The sequence below is a fragment of the Ochotona curzoniae genome, unplaced genomic scaffold, assembly GCF_017591425.1.
Source record: "Ochotona curzoniae isolate NIBS_2020 unplaced genomic scaffold, NIBS_Ocur_1.0 contig_4502, whole genome shotgun sequence".
Taxonomy (NCBI): domain Eukaryota; kingdom Metazoa; phylum Chordata; class Mammalia; order Lagomorpha; family Ochotonidae; genus Ochotona; species Ochotona curzoniae.
Genome location: NW_024466308.1, coordinates 822,398 through 838,447, shown reverse-complemented (window position 1 = coordinate 838,447; position 16,050 = coordinate 822,398). Strand labels below are relative to the sequence as shown.

Genomic DNA, 16,050 nt, shown 5'->3' with positions numbered 1-16,050 from the left:
GACGGAGGACACCCGGACGGCGCGCGCGCGCGCGCGCGCGTGCACCTGCGCCCCAGGTGCGCTTGCTTCTGTCCGCCCCCCAGCAGCACCCCGACTCCGCCGCGGCGCGACCCCATCGCGGGCGGAGGGACGGGGTGCTCCCCGCCCCCGGGGGAGGCGGAGGGGCGGGCCCGGCCGGAGGAGGTGGAGCCTGGTGGCCGGGCGGCGGCGGCGGCGCGGGGAGGACGCCCGGGCGGCGGGACGCGGGGACCACGGCGGCGGTGGCCGGAGCGCGCCAGGCGGGTAGGACCCCAAGGAGGCCAAGGCGGGTGCTTCGAGTCCGTTTCGGGGTGCCCGGGCAGTGACCCCCCGCCACCACTCCACCCCACCCTCCCGGCCAACGCAACCCAAACTAACTTTTTCCACTCCCGGAGCGCACGACCTCGGGCGCAAACTTGGCGGCGGCCTCGGAGCGGGACCCTTCCCCAGCCCTCCCACCCCGTGGGCGCTGCGCCCCTTGTCCAGCCGTCTCCCTTCCGGCCGCTGTCCCCCCTGTCCCCCACCCGTGTGCCCGATGGCCACCCCGCGCTTTCCCCGGGCCCTCCCCGAGCGCGCAGCCAGGCCCCGCGCGGCGGAGCGTCCGGCCCGGGCTGGGCCTGGGCCTGCGGGGCTGGGTCGGCGAGGGGAGTCCACAGCTGTTTGCCATTAGCCGGGGACCCCGCAGGGCCCGCCCCCTTCCCTGCGCGGGGCGGCGCTGTCCTCGCCCCCCCAACACACACCCACCCGCTTGGTGGGCGGGGAGAAGGGCTGTGGGGAGGACCTCCCGCCGCTCCCAGAGCTGTCCCGGAGGAGTTAGGAGTTGGGGGCGGCTGCCTGCTGCCCGCCCGTTCACGACCACCCTCCCCCCCAATATCTCCTGTCTCTGTCTCCCCCCTCCCGCACCCCAAAGTCACCAGTCCGCTATCAGATGCTGTGAGGTAATTGGGGACGCCCAGGCCTCGATCTCCACGTCTGTGAAATGGGTATGGGGTGTCCAGTTGGGAGATCCGAGCGTTCTGGGGATCTGCCAGGCTTGTGGTCAAGTCCAGGCCCGCCACCCAGCAGTGTCTCTTAGCCTGTCAGTGTCAGTGTCACTGCTACCCCGCGTGGTAACGTCCCAGCCTGCTGGTCCTCTGGCCGTAAGAATTCTCCTCTCCCGCCCCCGTCCGCCTCCCACGAGGGCCTCTTTCTGCCCCATGCCAGTCTGCACCCCCATGGTATTTTGGTCCACTTCCGGCCTAACAGGCACATGCAAAACTTCCCAACAGCACTGACCCTGTGTTGCAGGTGTTTGAGAGAGACGTGGAGAGAGAGAGACACGTGGAGAGAGAGAGAGAGAGACACGTGGAGAGAGAGAGAGAGACAGACGCGTGGAGAGAGAGAGAGACACGTGGAGAGAGAGAGCCAGGCCCACAGGAGGACGGCACGCAGGACAAGCCCAGCCCCGCCTTCATGTCCGGCAGGTGCCCCACCTGGCCCATCCTCCCAGGTACCCACCGCCTGGCCCTCCCCTGGCCGGGGAAGGCTGGGAGGGGATAGCTTGAAGGTCGGAGGGGACGAGGGGACGAGGGGACGGGGCCAAGTTGAAGCTGGCTGTGGGGCCAGGGAGAGAGAGGGAGGGAGGGTGAGAGAGTGGAGCTGGCGGGCCTCCAGGGGCTCTGGGCCGAGTGGAGGGGGTGACTGTCACCCGGTGAGTTCCTCTTCATCACCCCCAGCGCTTCCGGGGCCTCCGCCCCAGCCCTCCATCCCGGCTGGCCCTCCATCCCGGCTGGCCCTCCATCCCGGCTGGCCCGTCCTGGGGGCAGGGTTGGGGGGTGGACAGACACAGGAAGTTCTGTGTGGCTGGGCAGTGAAACTGTTTATTTTTAGAGAAAATTGTTTCCATAAAAGGGGCAAGGCTCCACTCCTCGCCGGCAGCTTCCCCCCCACTTTCCCTCCAGTTTGCACAGGCCTGGTCTTTCCCGGGGATCCCTGCACCTTGGGGTACCCCCACTCTGTCTCCCTTGGCTTGGCCTGGGGCCACCTTGGGGGTCTTAGGGGGAAGCTGGGCTGAGGGGAGGGGACATAGAAGGGGCGTGGCTTGTTGGACCCCCAGCAGGCCTGGAGGAGAGGCAGGGCGGGCAGGGCCGTAGAACAGCTGGAGCCCATCCAGGGGCTGGACAGATGCGAGGCAGTGAGGTTCAAGTCCTTTGTTCCCAGCCCAGTGTGTGTGTGTCTGCCTGGGAGAAGGTCCCGGACTGGAGCCGGGTAGGGGCTGGGCAGTGGTACAGCCCCCCTGACTTCTGCCTCCCAGGAGACCCCCAGCCAGTGCCGTAGACAGTCTGACTTGCAGCCGCCCACGTGACTCCCGCAGCATCTGCAGCAGAGGAGAGGATGGCCCAGGTCCTGCCCGCGCCAGCCCCCTTCGCAGGTCAGAGGGTCTGAGGGCTGCAGGGGTGGGAGGCAGGGCAGGGAGGGGGCACTGCCCAGGCCTAGGTGTGAGAGGAGGCAGGCGTGTTAGGGAAAGGTGTGGGCTAAAGATGTGCGGGCCAGTGCTGGGGGGTCTGAGGGGAGGCCGGGGTAGTGTGTTGGGGGTCCTGGCCTCCCCCAGACCAGAAACTAAAGACTGAACTCGCTTAGGAAAGGGGCCACAGGGCTCAGAGGTACCCCCCTTTTCCTCACCTGCCCCAGGGACCCCCGGCCCAGCCTCCCCGCCAGCCTTCCCCGCCAAGGAATCCGACCCGCCGTACTCGGTGGAGACGCCCTACGGGTACCGCCTGGACCTGGACTTCCTCAAGTACGTGGATGACATTGAGAAGGGCCACACGCTGCGCCGGGTGGCCGTGCAGCGCCGCCCGCGGCTGGGCTGGCTGCCGCGGGGCCCCGGCTCCTGGTGGACGTCCACCGAGTCGCTCTGCTCCAACGCCAGCGGGGACAGCCGCCACTCGGCCTACTCCTATTGCGGCCGCGGCTTCTATCCGCAGTACGGTGCCCTGGAGACCCGGGCTGGCTTCAACCCGCGCGTGGAGCGTACCCTGCTGGATGCCCGTCGCCGCCTGGAGGACCAGGCGGCCTCCACGGCCACGGCCACCCCGACCTCCGCCGGCCTGGGCTCCCTGACCCCCAGCGCGGCCGGCTCCACCAGCTCCCTGGTGGGCGTGGGGCTGCTGCCCCCGACGCCACGCAGCTCGGGCCTGTCCACGCCCGTGGCGCCCAGCGCCGGACACCTGGCCCACGTGCGCGAGCAGATGGCGGCCGCGTTGAGGAAGCTGCGGCAGCTGGAAGAGCAGGTCAAGTTGATTCCAGTGTTGCAGGTGAAGCTGTCCGTGCTCCAAGAAGAAAAGCGACAGCTCACGGTGCAGCTCAAAAGTCAGAAGTTCCTGGGCCACGCCACGGCGGCGGGAGGAGGTGGCCCCCGAAGCCGCGGCGAGCTCTGCCTGGACCTCCCCGAAACCCCCGAGGACCCCGCGGCAGCGGCGCCAGAGACGCGGAGTGTCGCCACCTGGGTCCGGGAGCGGGACCTGGGCGTGCCCGATGGCGAGGCGGCCTTGGCGGCCAAGGTGGCCGTGTTGGAGACACAGCTCAAGAAGGCGCTTCAGGAGCTCCAGGCGGCCCAGGCTCGGCAGGTGCAGCCGCCCCACGCCTGGCCACCACCGCCATCGGACAGCCCCGTCCGGGTGGACACCGTCCGGGTGGTGGAGGGGCCCCGAGAGGTGGAGGTGGCGGCCAGCACCGCCGCGGGGGCCCCGGCCCAGCGAGCCCAAAGTTTGGAGCCCTACGGAGCGGGGCTGCGGGCTCTGACGGCACGGAGCGGGCCAGAGGGCCCTGCCCTGTTCCGCAGCCAGGAGGTCATGGAGGTCTCACGCGCGGTGCCCGCTGCACCTGCCAGCGCCGGACACTCCGTGAGGAAGATCAGCATTACAGAGCGGAGCCCCGAGGCAGCCACAGGTAGGCCAGTGACCTCGCACCCCCCGCCCCACACACGCACACACATTGCTGGCTTTGAGGGGCGTGAAACACGCCCACCTCTCCACCAGCTGTTGGGTGAGTGGCAGGCAGGACGCAGTCTCAGGCTATGGACATTTAGGTAACAGAATGATGCCTTCAGGCATAGCTGGATCCAGGTGCTTGGTCTGCCGGGCCCCGGGCGCTTCCTTTGCTCCAGGCGCGTATGGGGCAGTGGCAGAGGTGCCCAACAAGGCCAGTCAACATTCCAGGGGCTGGCCTTTGCCAGCTGCCCTCAGGGTCGGAGGCTGGTTCCTGTGCCCGGTCCCTGCTGTTGCCTTCTCCACCCAGCCTCGGGATCCGGCCGGGGAGCCCCACCCGGGAGCCCTGAAAGGGGGGGGGGAGGGGGGGAAGGTTCCGGGGTGGGCAGCTCCCCTTGGGGAACTGCTGAGTCTGCTGCCAGGAAAAGGGGGTGGCGGAAGGGGTGTTGCTGAGTCTGACTGCCACACCGGGGTGCTGGGTGTGCAGAACCACAGCTGTGCGGCCGCCGCCACCCAAGGCCCCCCCCGGGATGCCGCTGTGATGATTCATGGGTTTAGGGGCGTAGCTGTTGCTTAGTAAGCACCGGCTGAGGGTCCCAGGTGCTGGTACCAAGTGTGCTGCACCGTATGTGTGTGGCGGGGAGGGGGCTGGGGGCACACTTGTGTTTCCTGTGTGATCCAGGCAGGCCGTGTCCCTCTCTGGGCCTCCGTCAGCGTCCCGGTGTGTGTAGCAGCGACCTGGAAGTGCTCGAGCCTTCCCCGTGGCCGGCCCATGGTGTCTGGGGTGGGAATGTTCGAGGCTTAGAAAAGCTGGGTCAGGAATCAGAGCTGGAACCAAGTCGGCTGCCCTGTGGGCACCCACCCCTGGGCGGTGTCGGTGGCCTGGGTGTTTTCTGGTACCATGTCCCCCTCTGGCCGGCTCCCTGGGCCCAGGCCTCAGTTCGCCGCTGTCTGCACGGCTCCATGGAACTACGCTCCTGTGCAGCAGGGCCTCCCGGGATCTCCTGAGAGGCCACGTCCATTGCAGACATGCCTCCTCGCGGGGCCGGGGTGGGGATAGGGCAGCCGTGAGGCCTGCTGCCTACAGGCTCTGCCGGCCCGGGAAGTCCTTCCTGGAGTCTCTCTGGGTTGCCTCTTGCTGCTGCCACAGCCCCTAGAAGCATGTGCGTTCGCTGTAAACGCAGCAGCATCCACATTGAGCATGCGCTGTGTGTCTGCTGGCCATGGGCTGCTCGAGCCACAGGGACCTGGCACGGGGGCAGCTGGGCTCTGTGGTGGCCTGGGCTCGTGGCCCGCCTGTCCGAGCTATGCAGCCTCAAGTTCTCGGTGCCTCGATTGCCTTGTCAGGAGTCCTGGCCCCAGAGGGGGTCCCTTGGAGAACTGTAATTTCCCAGGGCGCGATTGACACCAAGCAGGTGCCTGAGCTTGGCTCCTGTCACTGTCACCCTGGGCTCAGGGGCGTCTTTGAACAAAGACATGAAAGGTGACAGGAAAGAGAGTCAGTCCTTGCTGGGCACCGAGGGGTGAGGGCACGGCATGGGCAAAGGCCCTGGGGTCAGCGTTGCGGGGCAGGACTGTGACGAGTGAGGCAAATGAGATGAGCAAAGCTGCATCTGTGGTGATAAGGAGATGGAGTCCTTGGTGCCTCAAGCCCGGAGGACTCCCTGGAGGAGGAGGCGAAGTGCAAGCTCTGGGAAGCTCCATGCCTTGGCTGGTTGTGGCTTTTGTTGGTTTGGACCAAGCAGGGAAGGTGGACAGGGGCCTGGACACCCCGAGGGGTCGGCCCAGGACGTGTCCCCCCTCTGCCCCAGCCCGGGGGGTCCCTGTCCTTTAGAGGTATTCTCAGGAGAACAATTCCTATTCTTTGTAGTCGCTTTGCAAAGTAGAGAAACTTCTAGAACACAATTGGCCACCACCCTGCCCCCAACCCCAACCGGCTGGGTGTGGCTGCTTCTCAATTGTTAGGTTTTTTTGTTGTTGTTATTGGTTTTTATTAGAAGAAAAGCCCCTTGGCACAGCTGGCCTGTACATACGCACAGCAAGGACTCATGCACTGCGGACACTTGGGGAATGAACCAGCGGACGGAGGATCTTCCTGTCTCTGCTCCTCTCTATATATCTGCCTTTCCAGTAAAAAATAAATAAATCTTTAAAAAAATTACAGAGAAGAGAGTCAGAGAGAGATCTTCCATTTGCTAGTTCACTTCCCAAGAGACCACCATGGCTGGAGCTGAGCCGATCTGAAGCCAGGAGCCAGGAGCTTCTTCTGGGTCTCCCACGCGGGTGCAGGGTCCCAAGGCTGTGGGCCGTCCTCCACTGCTTTCCCAGGCCACAGGCAGGGAGCTGGGCGGGAAGCGGGGCCGCCCTGTGGGATGCTGGCACTGCTGGGTGGGAAGCGGGGCCGCCCTGTGGGATGCTGGCACTGCTGGGTGGGAAGCGGGGCCGCCCTGTGGGATGCTGGCACTGCTGGGTGGGAAGCGGGGCCGCCCTGTGGGATGCTGGCACCGCGAGGTGGAGGATTAGCCTGTGGAGCTCTGTGATCCCAGCTCCCTATGGGACACCCCGGGAGGCCGCAGGTGGCATCTGATGTGCTTGGCTCGTGCCCAGCCACAGGGGAGACCGGGCGGAGTCTGGCTGAGGCCCAGCTCGATGGGTGGGCCTGGGCGGACTCCGGCAGCAGGCACCCGGCAGGACGCCGGTTGATATGGGGCTGTCCTTGAGAGCTGCTCTGTCTGCGTGCTTGATGCCCTTAAATGGTGTTGCGCTTTGCAAAAACAAAATTGCCCTCTGTTTCTTATTTTTCCCCCATCTCCTTTTCGGAGATGTTTCGGAATGTTCCAGGCTCCTGCCGGCGACAGTACATCGACTTTGTCACTGTTAGTGGCTTGTGTCGCCATGCCCTGAATGCCAGGAGTCTGCACCCCAACTCCCGCAGTGTGGGCTCCCCAAAGTTTTCTTGATTTGTTTTCATCCGAAAGACAGAGTGACGGGGGGGGGCCTTCTACCTGGATCACCCCCAGCATCCTAACAGCCGGGGCTAAAGTCAGGAGCCAGGAGCTCCATCCGGGTCTCCCATGTGGGTGTCAGGACCCCCAAACACTCAGGTCTTCCTCCACTGCTTTCCCATGAGCCTTAGCAGGGAGCTAGGTTGAAAGTGGAGCAGCTGGGCCTGGCAGCGTGGCCTAGCTGCTAAAGTCCTCGCCTTGAATGCACCTGGATCCCATATGGGCACCAGTTCTAATCCTGGCAGCTCTACTTCCCACCCAGCTCCCTGCCTGTGGCATGAGAAAGCAGTGGAGGACGGCCCAAAGCCTTGGGACCTGCACCCGCGTGGGAGACCTGGAGGAGGCTCCTGGCTCCTGACTTTGGGTCGGCTCAGCTCCAGCTGTTGTGGCTGCTTGGGGAGTGAATCATCGGACAGATCTTCCTCTCTGTCTCTCCTCCTCTCTGTGTATCTGACTTTGCAATAAAAATAAATGAATCTTTAAAAACAAAACAAAAGTGGAGCAGCTGGGACTCGAACCACTGCCCCTCTGATGGAATGTGGGCGTTGTTCAGGCGGCGTTGCCGTCCCCTGCAGACTGCGTAGGGACCAGCCAGAAGCCTGGGCAGCTCTCCTGTTGTGTGTTCCTGTGAGCAGTTTCCAGACGCCCCGGGAATGTTCCAGAACAGTGACGGGGGAATAAGGGCCTTGATGTTTTCACATGCTCGAACACTGGAAAGAATTTTTATGGCATGATTCAAAAAATTATAGAAAGAGAAAACGCGTTGGGGTCGAGGGGGCAGACACAGCTGGGGCCATGCCACGCCCGTCCCCAGGCCGTGACGGGGCCAGCTGACGGTGGGGGCCGAGCCCAACCCTCCCGCCCCCGGGGACCCACCTGGACCCCTTCTCCATCGTTCCTTGAGTCGGCCCTGAACCATGACCTCTTTTTTTTGGGAGGGTTTTGGGGAAAAAAACTTCTTATTACTCATTCCAGTTTATTGGAAATACAAAGAGAAAGTGGTTTTTCCATCCGCTGATTCAATCCCCAAGCAGTTGTGGCCAGACCGAGCCCAGCTCAGGAGCTAGGAGCTCCATCCGGGCCTCCAGCCTGGGGTGACAAGGACCCAGGGCTTTAGGTGGGCTCTCACCTGCTCCCGGCTGGAATTGGTCAGACCCACCGGGCCTGCTGGGGTGGGAGTTGGGTATTCCAGGGGCTGACCTGGGTGTTGAGCATCCAGCCGCGGGGCCACCGCGCCAGGCCCTGTCTTCCTCTGGAATGAAGCCACGCCGGGAGCCGTGTGCTGGTCCCACTCCAGGCCGAGTCCCGTATGTTACACCTGCTGTTTTGTCCCGTGTCACAGACCAGCTTCCCTGCATTACTGCTTTTCCGCAACCCCCTCCATGCCCCCGCTGTGGAGCTTTGCATTTTTAAAAAGATTTGTTTTTATTTTCATTGGAAAGTCAGAAATACAGAGAGGAAGAGACACAGAGAGGAAGATCTTCTGTCTGATGATTCACTCTCCAAGCGGCCACAACAGCTGAAGCTGAGCTGATCCAAAGCCAGGAGCCTCTTCCGGGTCTCCCACAGGGTGCAGGGTCCCAAGGCTGTGGGCCGTCCTCTACTGCTTTCCCAGGCCACAGGCAGGGAGCTGGATGGGAAGTGGGGCTGCCGGGATTAGAACCAGCACTTATATGGGATCCCAGCATGTATAAGGTGAGGACGTTAGCCACTAGGCCACGCTGCCAGGCCCAGGAATTTTTTGCCAACACCCCTAAAGGCAGGGGATGGCAGGACTGGGAGCATCCATCCTGAGCCTGGGGTATGTCATGGAAGCTGATTTGGCTTGGCATGACTGCCACTGCCAGCCCACTGAGGGGCACCCCCTGCCAGTCCCGCGTGGCTTCTGAGTCCCTACTTCCTTGAAACTTCCCCCTTCGTGGAGAGAGAGACAGAGCGAGCCACAGCATCCAGGGCTGGGCCAGACAGAAGCCGGGAGCTCCATCAGGGTCTGTCATGGAGGCGGCAGGTGCCCAAGAGGTGCCAACCCTTTGGGCCTTGCCCTGCCACCTCCCAGTGAGCTTGGGCAGGGAGCTGGCCCGGGCACAGTGCTGCCGTACAGCTGCTTCACCACTGCCCCCCACACGGCGATGTTGGTTTTGTCTGGTGACCCACCAGTAGACGCCTCACTTCCTACCCCCATCTGCCCACCCACCCCCAGGTCTACCCCAGGCTCCTGCGTCCACAGCGGCCTCCTTGGCACAGGCCGAGAAGAATGCCAGCCAGGGACTTGCTCAGGATGCCGCTGCCAGGGAGCCCGCCGAACTTGTCGCCTTCCAGGAGTCGGAGGGAATGGGGGCTGTGGGTGGGTGGTGGTGATCCCCCAGCATGGGTTGGGGGGTGAGGACCAGGGTGAGGTCTGGCTGGCGAGAGGAGGTGGGGGCTCACAGCAACCCCCTGGCATCCCCTAGGTGGGCCCCAGGCTGGTGTGCGCTCCATCATGAAGCGGAAGGAGGAGCCCACCAACTCGGCCACCCACCGCAGGAGCCTCCAGTTTGTGGGGGTCAATGGCGGGTAAGAGCCCCCCAGGTCCCACCTCCCTATCCCACACTGGTTCACGTGCCAGGCAGAGCCCAGGGATGTCTCATGTGGCAGGCAGGGACACAGTGAGGGAGGTGTTTGGGGGTGCAACCACGTAATCTCCCCCTCCTCGCTCCCCCAGGTACGAATCCTCCTCCGAGGACTCCAGTACGGCGGAGAACTCCGACAATGAAAGTACAGATCATGAGGCCCCGGGCCCGGAGGAGACCACCCCACGCGTGGCCGCAGCCCCCCAGCTCCGGCCAGCCGGGACCGCAGGTGTCAAGGCCACTCGGGAGGAATGGCAGCTGTCCCGGGAGTCCCAGCACGTGCCCACGGCCTCGGGGCCAAACGCAGAAGAGCAGATCCGGTTGGTGCACTGGTCGGGCGGGTGGCTGCCCCCCTGTCGGCCGCAGTCTGAAAGTTGGGTGGGGGAAGGGAGAGATTGAGTTTGTACCTGCTGGGTCTCTCCTGCAGTGTGTCTAACAGCCAGGGTGTGAACCAGGCAGGGCCGAGGTCTCCCTTCATCAGCGTCTGCTGTTTCCCAGAACTGGGATTCGAACCCAGGCCCTCCCATGCTGGAGGTGCAGTAGTGGCTTGCCTCTGGTGCCATCCATCCACACCCCCGCCTCCAGCGCCTCCTGTCTGTCTCTGTGGGGCAAGAGGGCAAGGATGGCACCTTCAGGCAGGCCACCAGCCCCCTCTCTGCAGCAGCGCAGTGGGGAAAGGGGGGCGTGTGAGCTGGGTTAAAACCAGCCCCACCCGGTGTGTCCCCCGGGGCAGGATGGAGCTGAGTCCGGATCTCGTCTCTGCCTGCTTGGCCCTGGAGAAGTACCTGGACAATGCCAACGCCCTCACGGAGCGGGAGCTGGTATGCAGGGGCCGCCCCTGCCCCGAGCCCACCCCTGCTGCCCTGGGCAGAGGCTGGGGCCTCTGGTGGCGGGGAGGGGGTGAGCCCAGAGCCTGCCCGGGGCCAGCAGGGTCAGCCTGAGCCCAGGAGGGTCTCCCGGCCTCCTCTTGGCGGGTTTGGGGGTGGAGGTGGGGGATCCCCCCGAACCCTGACGCCCTGGTCCTTTGGTGCAGAAAGTGGCCTACACCACGGTGCTGCAGGAGTGGCTGCGCCTGGCGTGCCGCAGTGACGCCCACCCGGAGCTGGTACGACGCCATCTGGTCACCTTCAGGGCCATGTCGGCGCGCCTGCTGGACTACGTGGTCAACATCGCCGACGGCAACGGCAACACGGCACTGCACTACTCCGTGTCGCACGCCAACTTCCCCGTGGTGCGGCAGCTGCTGGACAGCGGTGAGTCCCCGCCCGGGGTCTGGGGGCAGAGCCCGCTTGCCCGCCCTCCCGCTCTGACGGTCGAGATATTGCCACCTCCCTCGTCCCTGGAGATTGCTAGTCTTGCCGCGGAGGCCCGGCCTGGCTCCAGGGCTCCAGCCCGTCTTCTTACCCGCCCCCTCGCAGGCGTGTGCCAGGTGGACAAACAGAACCGAGCCGGGTACAGCCCTCTCATGCTCACCGCCCTGGCCGCCCTGCGGAACCAGGAGGACATGGAAACCGTCCTGCAGCTCTTCCGGCTGGGCAATGTGAACGCCAAAGCCAGCCAGGTGCGGGCGGCGCGGGCGAGGGGCGGCGGGGGGACCCGCCCCCGCTTCCCACCCAGGCAGCCCCTCCCCCGACTCCCTGGTGGCTCCTAGTGGCAGAATCGCTTCAAGGTCAAGTGGAGAGGAGGGATTTGAACGTTAGATGCTGTTTTTATTGATTTGATCTTTGAAAAGGCAAAGAGCTCTCTGCCTGCACTTCACTCCCCAAGCGGCCACAGCAGCCAGGGCTGGGCCCGGCTTCAAAGCCAGGAGCTGAGACTTCCAGCCATCCATCCGGGTCCCCCGGTTGTGTCGCCGGGGCCCAAACACATGAGCCGTCCTCCACTGCTTTCCCAGGCCACAGGCAGGGAGCTGGATGGGAAGTGGGGCAGCTGGGACTTGAACCGGTGCCCATGTGGAATGCTGGCGCTGCAGGCAGTGGCTTTGCAGGCTGTGCCACAGCGCTGGCCCCAGAGCTGGCCCCAGAGGGGGAAGAGAAATGTGAACAGAGCCCTGAGGATGGGGTAGGAGCGAGTGGGTGGAGGAAGGCGGGACAGGTGCAGAAGGTCCGTGGTGGGAAGGGATGGAGGTTCAGGGAGAGGCAGCTGCACTGGGTGTGTGTCAGCGTTATGGTAGGGAACGCCAGTTCTGGGATGGGGCCCATGGGCGCTCCGGCAGGTTCCGGGGCGCGGCCCGCCCTCTGTGTCTGTGACCGTATCCCTTCTGGCCCACCCAGGCGGGGCAGACGGCCCTGATGCTGGCCGTGAGCCACGGGCGGGCGGACGTGGTCAGGGCCCTGCTGGCCTGCGAGGCGGACGTCAACGTGCAGGACGAGGACGGCTCCACGGCCCTCATGTGCGCCTGCGAGCTCGGCCACAAGGACATCGCGGCGCTGCTGCTGGCCGTGCCCAGCTGCGACATCTCGCTCACGGACCGCGTGAGTCCCCGCCCGGCCCCGGGGTGGACAGGCGCCCGTCCAGAGGGAGCCCGTCCGGCGGGAGCCGGGCTCACGGCCACGCGTGTCTTACAGGACGGCAGCACGGCGCTCATGGTGGCCCTGGACGCGGGCCACAGCGAGGTGGCGTCCATGCTGTACTGCAGGATGAATATCAAGTGCTCGGTGAGTCCGGGGCTGGGCCCGAGGCGCGTGGCGGGGTGTGGCAGGGGTGCCCGGGCCGGTGGGCCCCGCAGAGGCTTGAGGAGGCCCCGTCCGTCCTCCCTGCCGCTCCTAGTTTGCCCCCATGTCCGATGACGAAAGCCCTGCCTCGTCGTCTGCCGAGGAATAGCCAGCCGACGGAGAAGCCAGAGACGCTGCCACCCGGAGGAGGAGCGGCAGCCGACCCGTCCTTGTCCCCTTCCCGGCCACCCCATGCCCACTGCCCGCCCCCGCCCCGCTCGGCCCCAAGCGGCAGGCAGAGGCCGCTGGTGGCTGTGGGACTCCACGCTCCGGGCTCCAGCGTGGCCAGGTTCAAAGCCACCGCAGTGCAGACCCACGCGGAATCGTTGTAGATGCTGGCGCCGCCAGTGGCCCAGGCCAGGCCGTGGGTTTTGTGAGAATGGTGGGGAACCACCAGCCGGCAATTATGGGCAGAGCAGGGGAGGGGGCACCTTGTGTGGTTTTGTCACTGTCAGGGGATGTGTGGGCGTTGACACGGTCCCATTTCAAGCTCTGTGGGATGGGCGTCTGTCCCTCGGGCTCCAGGGGCCTGGCGCCTTGGGGCTTGCCCAATCGCTGGTTGGTGAATGGTCCTGTTTGGGAGACTGCCACCCCACCCCAGGGTGCCCCACAAAGCAGGGTCTGTCCTTGACAGCTGCCTCTGTCCTCACTCACGTTCAAGGGCGTCCTGTATGCTCTCCACCCCCAGCCTCCGTGGCCTGTTGCCAACCGATTCACCTCCAGGGGAAACTGCCGGGCAGCTTCCTGCCTCCCGTGCCAGGGGAGGCCCTGGCGTCCGTGAGCCTTCCTCGAAAATCCTCCAGCCCGCGGAGGGAGTCGAAGCAGCTTGGGCGGTCACGGTCACGGGGCCCCCACTCAGCTCCCTGGCGTTGTAGAATCCGTTCCTCTCATCAAAGCAAACAGGGCGTGTGTCCATTGCCAAGAGGACAGAGAACACTCCAGAAAACCCATGTGTGTTCAATTAGGACTCGGCCTCCTGGCACAGGCTTAAAGGAACAGGGCTTTGCTGGGGGAAAAAAAATCAACAGGCCAGCTGGGTTTTGTTTGGCTTTTTAAAAAATTATTTTTATTATTATTATTTTTTAACAACCGCGAGACTTTCTGGAGCTGCGTGCGACCCGGCCTGCTGCAGCCTGCCGAAGGGCCCAGGTGGGGCGTTCTCCGGAGGCCCCAGAACTTTCCGTCGTGGCCAGCGTGGTCCCGAGTCACAGCCTGCTGGCCGGTTCTGTTTCCTTGGGGGACAAGAACTGGGAGAGGGGTTTCCGGGTTCTTCCACGTGCCCCCCGCCAAATACCGACATCCTTCATGAAGATTCTAGAAAGTGGAGTTAGGGAAGTTAACATGGATGCCAAAAAAGAGTTTGAAACCTGAGCATACAATTTCCCTGTGGAAAATCTACAGGAAATGCATCTTTTTCCTTTCTTGCCCCAAGATAAGCTCATCTTTGGACTCCATTTTCTCAGATACTTTTTTTTTTTTGAGGGCCTCTGCGATGTTGGATTTTTTTGTCCCGTTCTCAGTTCAATCTGCAAGCCGGAGAAGGCCCCCTCACCCACCCGCCCACCCAGCCCCAGCTCACAGATAGTCAAACTGTCAGCTTCCTGCTGAGAAAGTAGGTGCCCGGGCAAGGTGGCTGTTCTCGGGCTGGCTGTGATGTTTAGAAAGGACTTGGGTGGCCAAACAGAACAATGGTGACAGACAAGTGGATGGATGGGTGGGTGGGTGTGTGGGTAGATGGATGGGTGGATGGGTGGGTGGATGGGTGGGTGGGTGGATGGGTGGGTGGATGGGTGGATGGGTGGGTGGATGGGTGGGTGGATGGGTGGATGGGTGGGTGGATGGGTGGATGGGTGGATGGGTAGATGGGTGGATGGATGGATGGGTGGATGGAGGGATGGATGGATGGATGGGTGGATGGAGGGATGGATGGATGGATAGGTGGACAAGTGAGTTGGAATCACGGGTGGTTGGATGGATGGAGAGTTAGATCGTGTTTGTGTGTGTGTGTGTGTGTGTGTGTGTGTGTGTGTGTGTGTGTGTGTGAACAGTACAAAATCCAGCCTGGTTGCAGACAGCTGCCACTGTGTGACAGGAACCAGCAGGAAAGTTGGGGTCCTGACAGTGGCACCCCTACAGTCAGCAGTTGCATGTACTGTCAGCCCCTGCGCGTGTGCCTGGAGGCCCCTCCGGTCAGTCCCTGGCTTTCCTGCCAGCCTCTGTCCGTGCCTGCGGGCTTGCTCCTGCCCCACCTCACGTGTACCCCTGTACCTTCTTTCCACTTTCTGATCACGGTACGTTGATGCAGGCAGTATTAACACGCGATGAAGTATTCCTTTTTTTGTAATTTTTTTAAAGAAGGTAAATGGAATGTAATAAAGCCGATGCACTATGTTTTAGGCTTATGGTTTTGAAACTGGATTTTTTTTAAAGATGTATTTTTATTGGAAAGTCAGATATACAGAGAGCAGGAGAGACAGAGAGGAAGATCTTCCATCTGCTGGTTCACTCCCCACGTGGCTGCAATGGGCAGAGCTGAGCTGATCCAAAGCCAGGAGCTTCTTCCGGGTCTCCCACGCGGGTGCAGGTCCCAAGGCTTTGGGCCGTCCCCCACTGCTTTCCCAGGCCACAGGCAGGGAGCTGGACAGGAAGTGGGGCCCTGGGACTAGAACCAGTGCCCATATGGGATCCCAGTGCATTCAAGGTGAGGGCTTTAGCTACTAGGCCACGCCACCGGGCCCTGTTGCTGATGTTGAAGTAGAGGATTCTGGGTTCCTGCAGCCCTCAGCCCATCCCTGCCTGGCCACCGTTTTTTCCCCTCCGCTGGACTATTCAGTCTGGAGGTAGCTGGTGGCTCCCCTAGGTTTTTAGCAAATCCCACAGTCAGAGTGTGTGTGTCAGTGGAGGGCTTGGTGTGCTGGTCTGTTGCCCAGAGAGGCAGCTCAGCCAAGAAGGCACTTTTAGGAAACCAGAAAAAATTGTTTCCCACAAAGGCCGCTGCCAGGAGCAGCGTGCTTCTTAGCTGTGTCTTCCAGCTGACCCCCAACTCCACCACCCAGTTTCTACAGTTTTTTTTTTTAAAGTGTATTTTATTTTTGGTAAAACAAACAGTAAAACTTGCCATCTCAGTCACTCGTGGCTCTCCAGGCCAGTGGCATGCTAACTCTGTTTGCACTGTTGTGCAAACATCAGCCGCTGTCCATCTTTTGAGCCTTGCAAAATGAAGAACCCTGCCCCTTGGGCACTGAGCCAAACCCTCTGTGCCCCCAGCTGCTGGCACCCACCACACTTCTCTCTGGGTGTGACGGCTCTAGGGCTGTGGTGGCACGGTGTGTGTCCTGGGGGAGGGGGGCCAGGCACAGTAGCGGAGTTGCCAGTGGCAGAACACCTCCATTGCTATGTGGAAGTGCTAGGTTCGAATTCCGACGACTCCACTTGTAGTGCTGCTTCCTGCTGCCGTGCCTGCGGAGCAGTAGATGATGGCTCAAGGGCTTGGGTCGCTGTCCCCCACATGAGACCTGGACGGAGGGTTCTGTGCTCCTGGGTGTGTGTATGTCTTCCACATAAAAGCCAGTCTTTTCCCTTCGATTCCGACTTAAGTAGCTCAGCCCGTCTCCTAGGTGCATCCCTGCAGGAGCAGCTGTCTGCATTTCCTAGTTTCGAATCTGCTGGAAGGCTCTGCCACACCCCCACCTGCACACCCGCTCCGCACAGCTCGCGGCTTCCCCGTTCGGCTGCCATG

The 16,050-nt window shown here is 63.0% G+C and overlaps 1 protein-coding gene across 1 annotated transcript; it reads left to right on the top strand.

Moving 5' to 3' along the window:
- The first annotated feature begins 1,399 nt into the window (after positions 1 to 1,399).
- On the top strand, positions 1,400 to 12,521 carry KANK2 (KN motif and ankyrin repeat domains 2). The gene is made up of 12 exons (XM_040986202.1): positions 1,400 to 1,507; positions 2,312 to 2,428; positions 2,689 to 3,945; positions 9,189 to 9,332; positions 9,439 to 9,541; positions 9,690 to 9,917; positions 10,331 to 10,418; positions 10,631 to 10,850; positions 11,016 to 11,158; positions 11,871 to 12,071; positions 12,165 to 12,254; positions 12,367 to 12,521. Exons 2-12 carry the CDS (start codon positions 2,392 to 2,394, stop codon positions 12,418 to 12,420), a joined length of 2,565 nt encoding a protein of 854 aa, XP_040842136.1. The 5' UTR covers positions 1,400 to 1,507; positions 2,312 to 2,391; the 3' UTR covers positions 12,421 to 12,521.
- Positions 12,522 to 16,050: the final 3,529 nt, after the last annotated feature.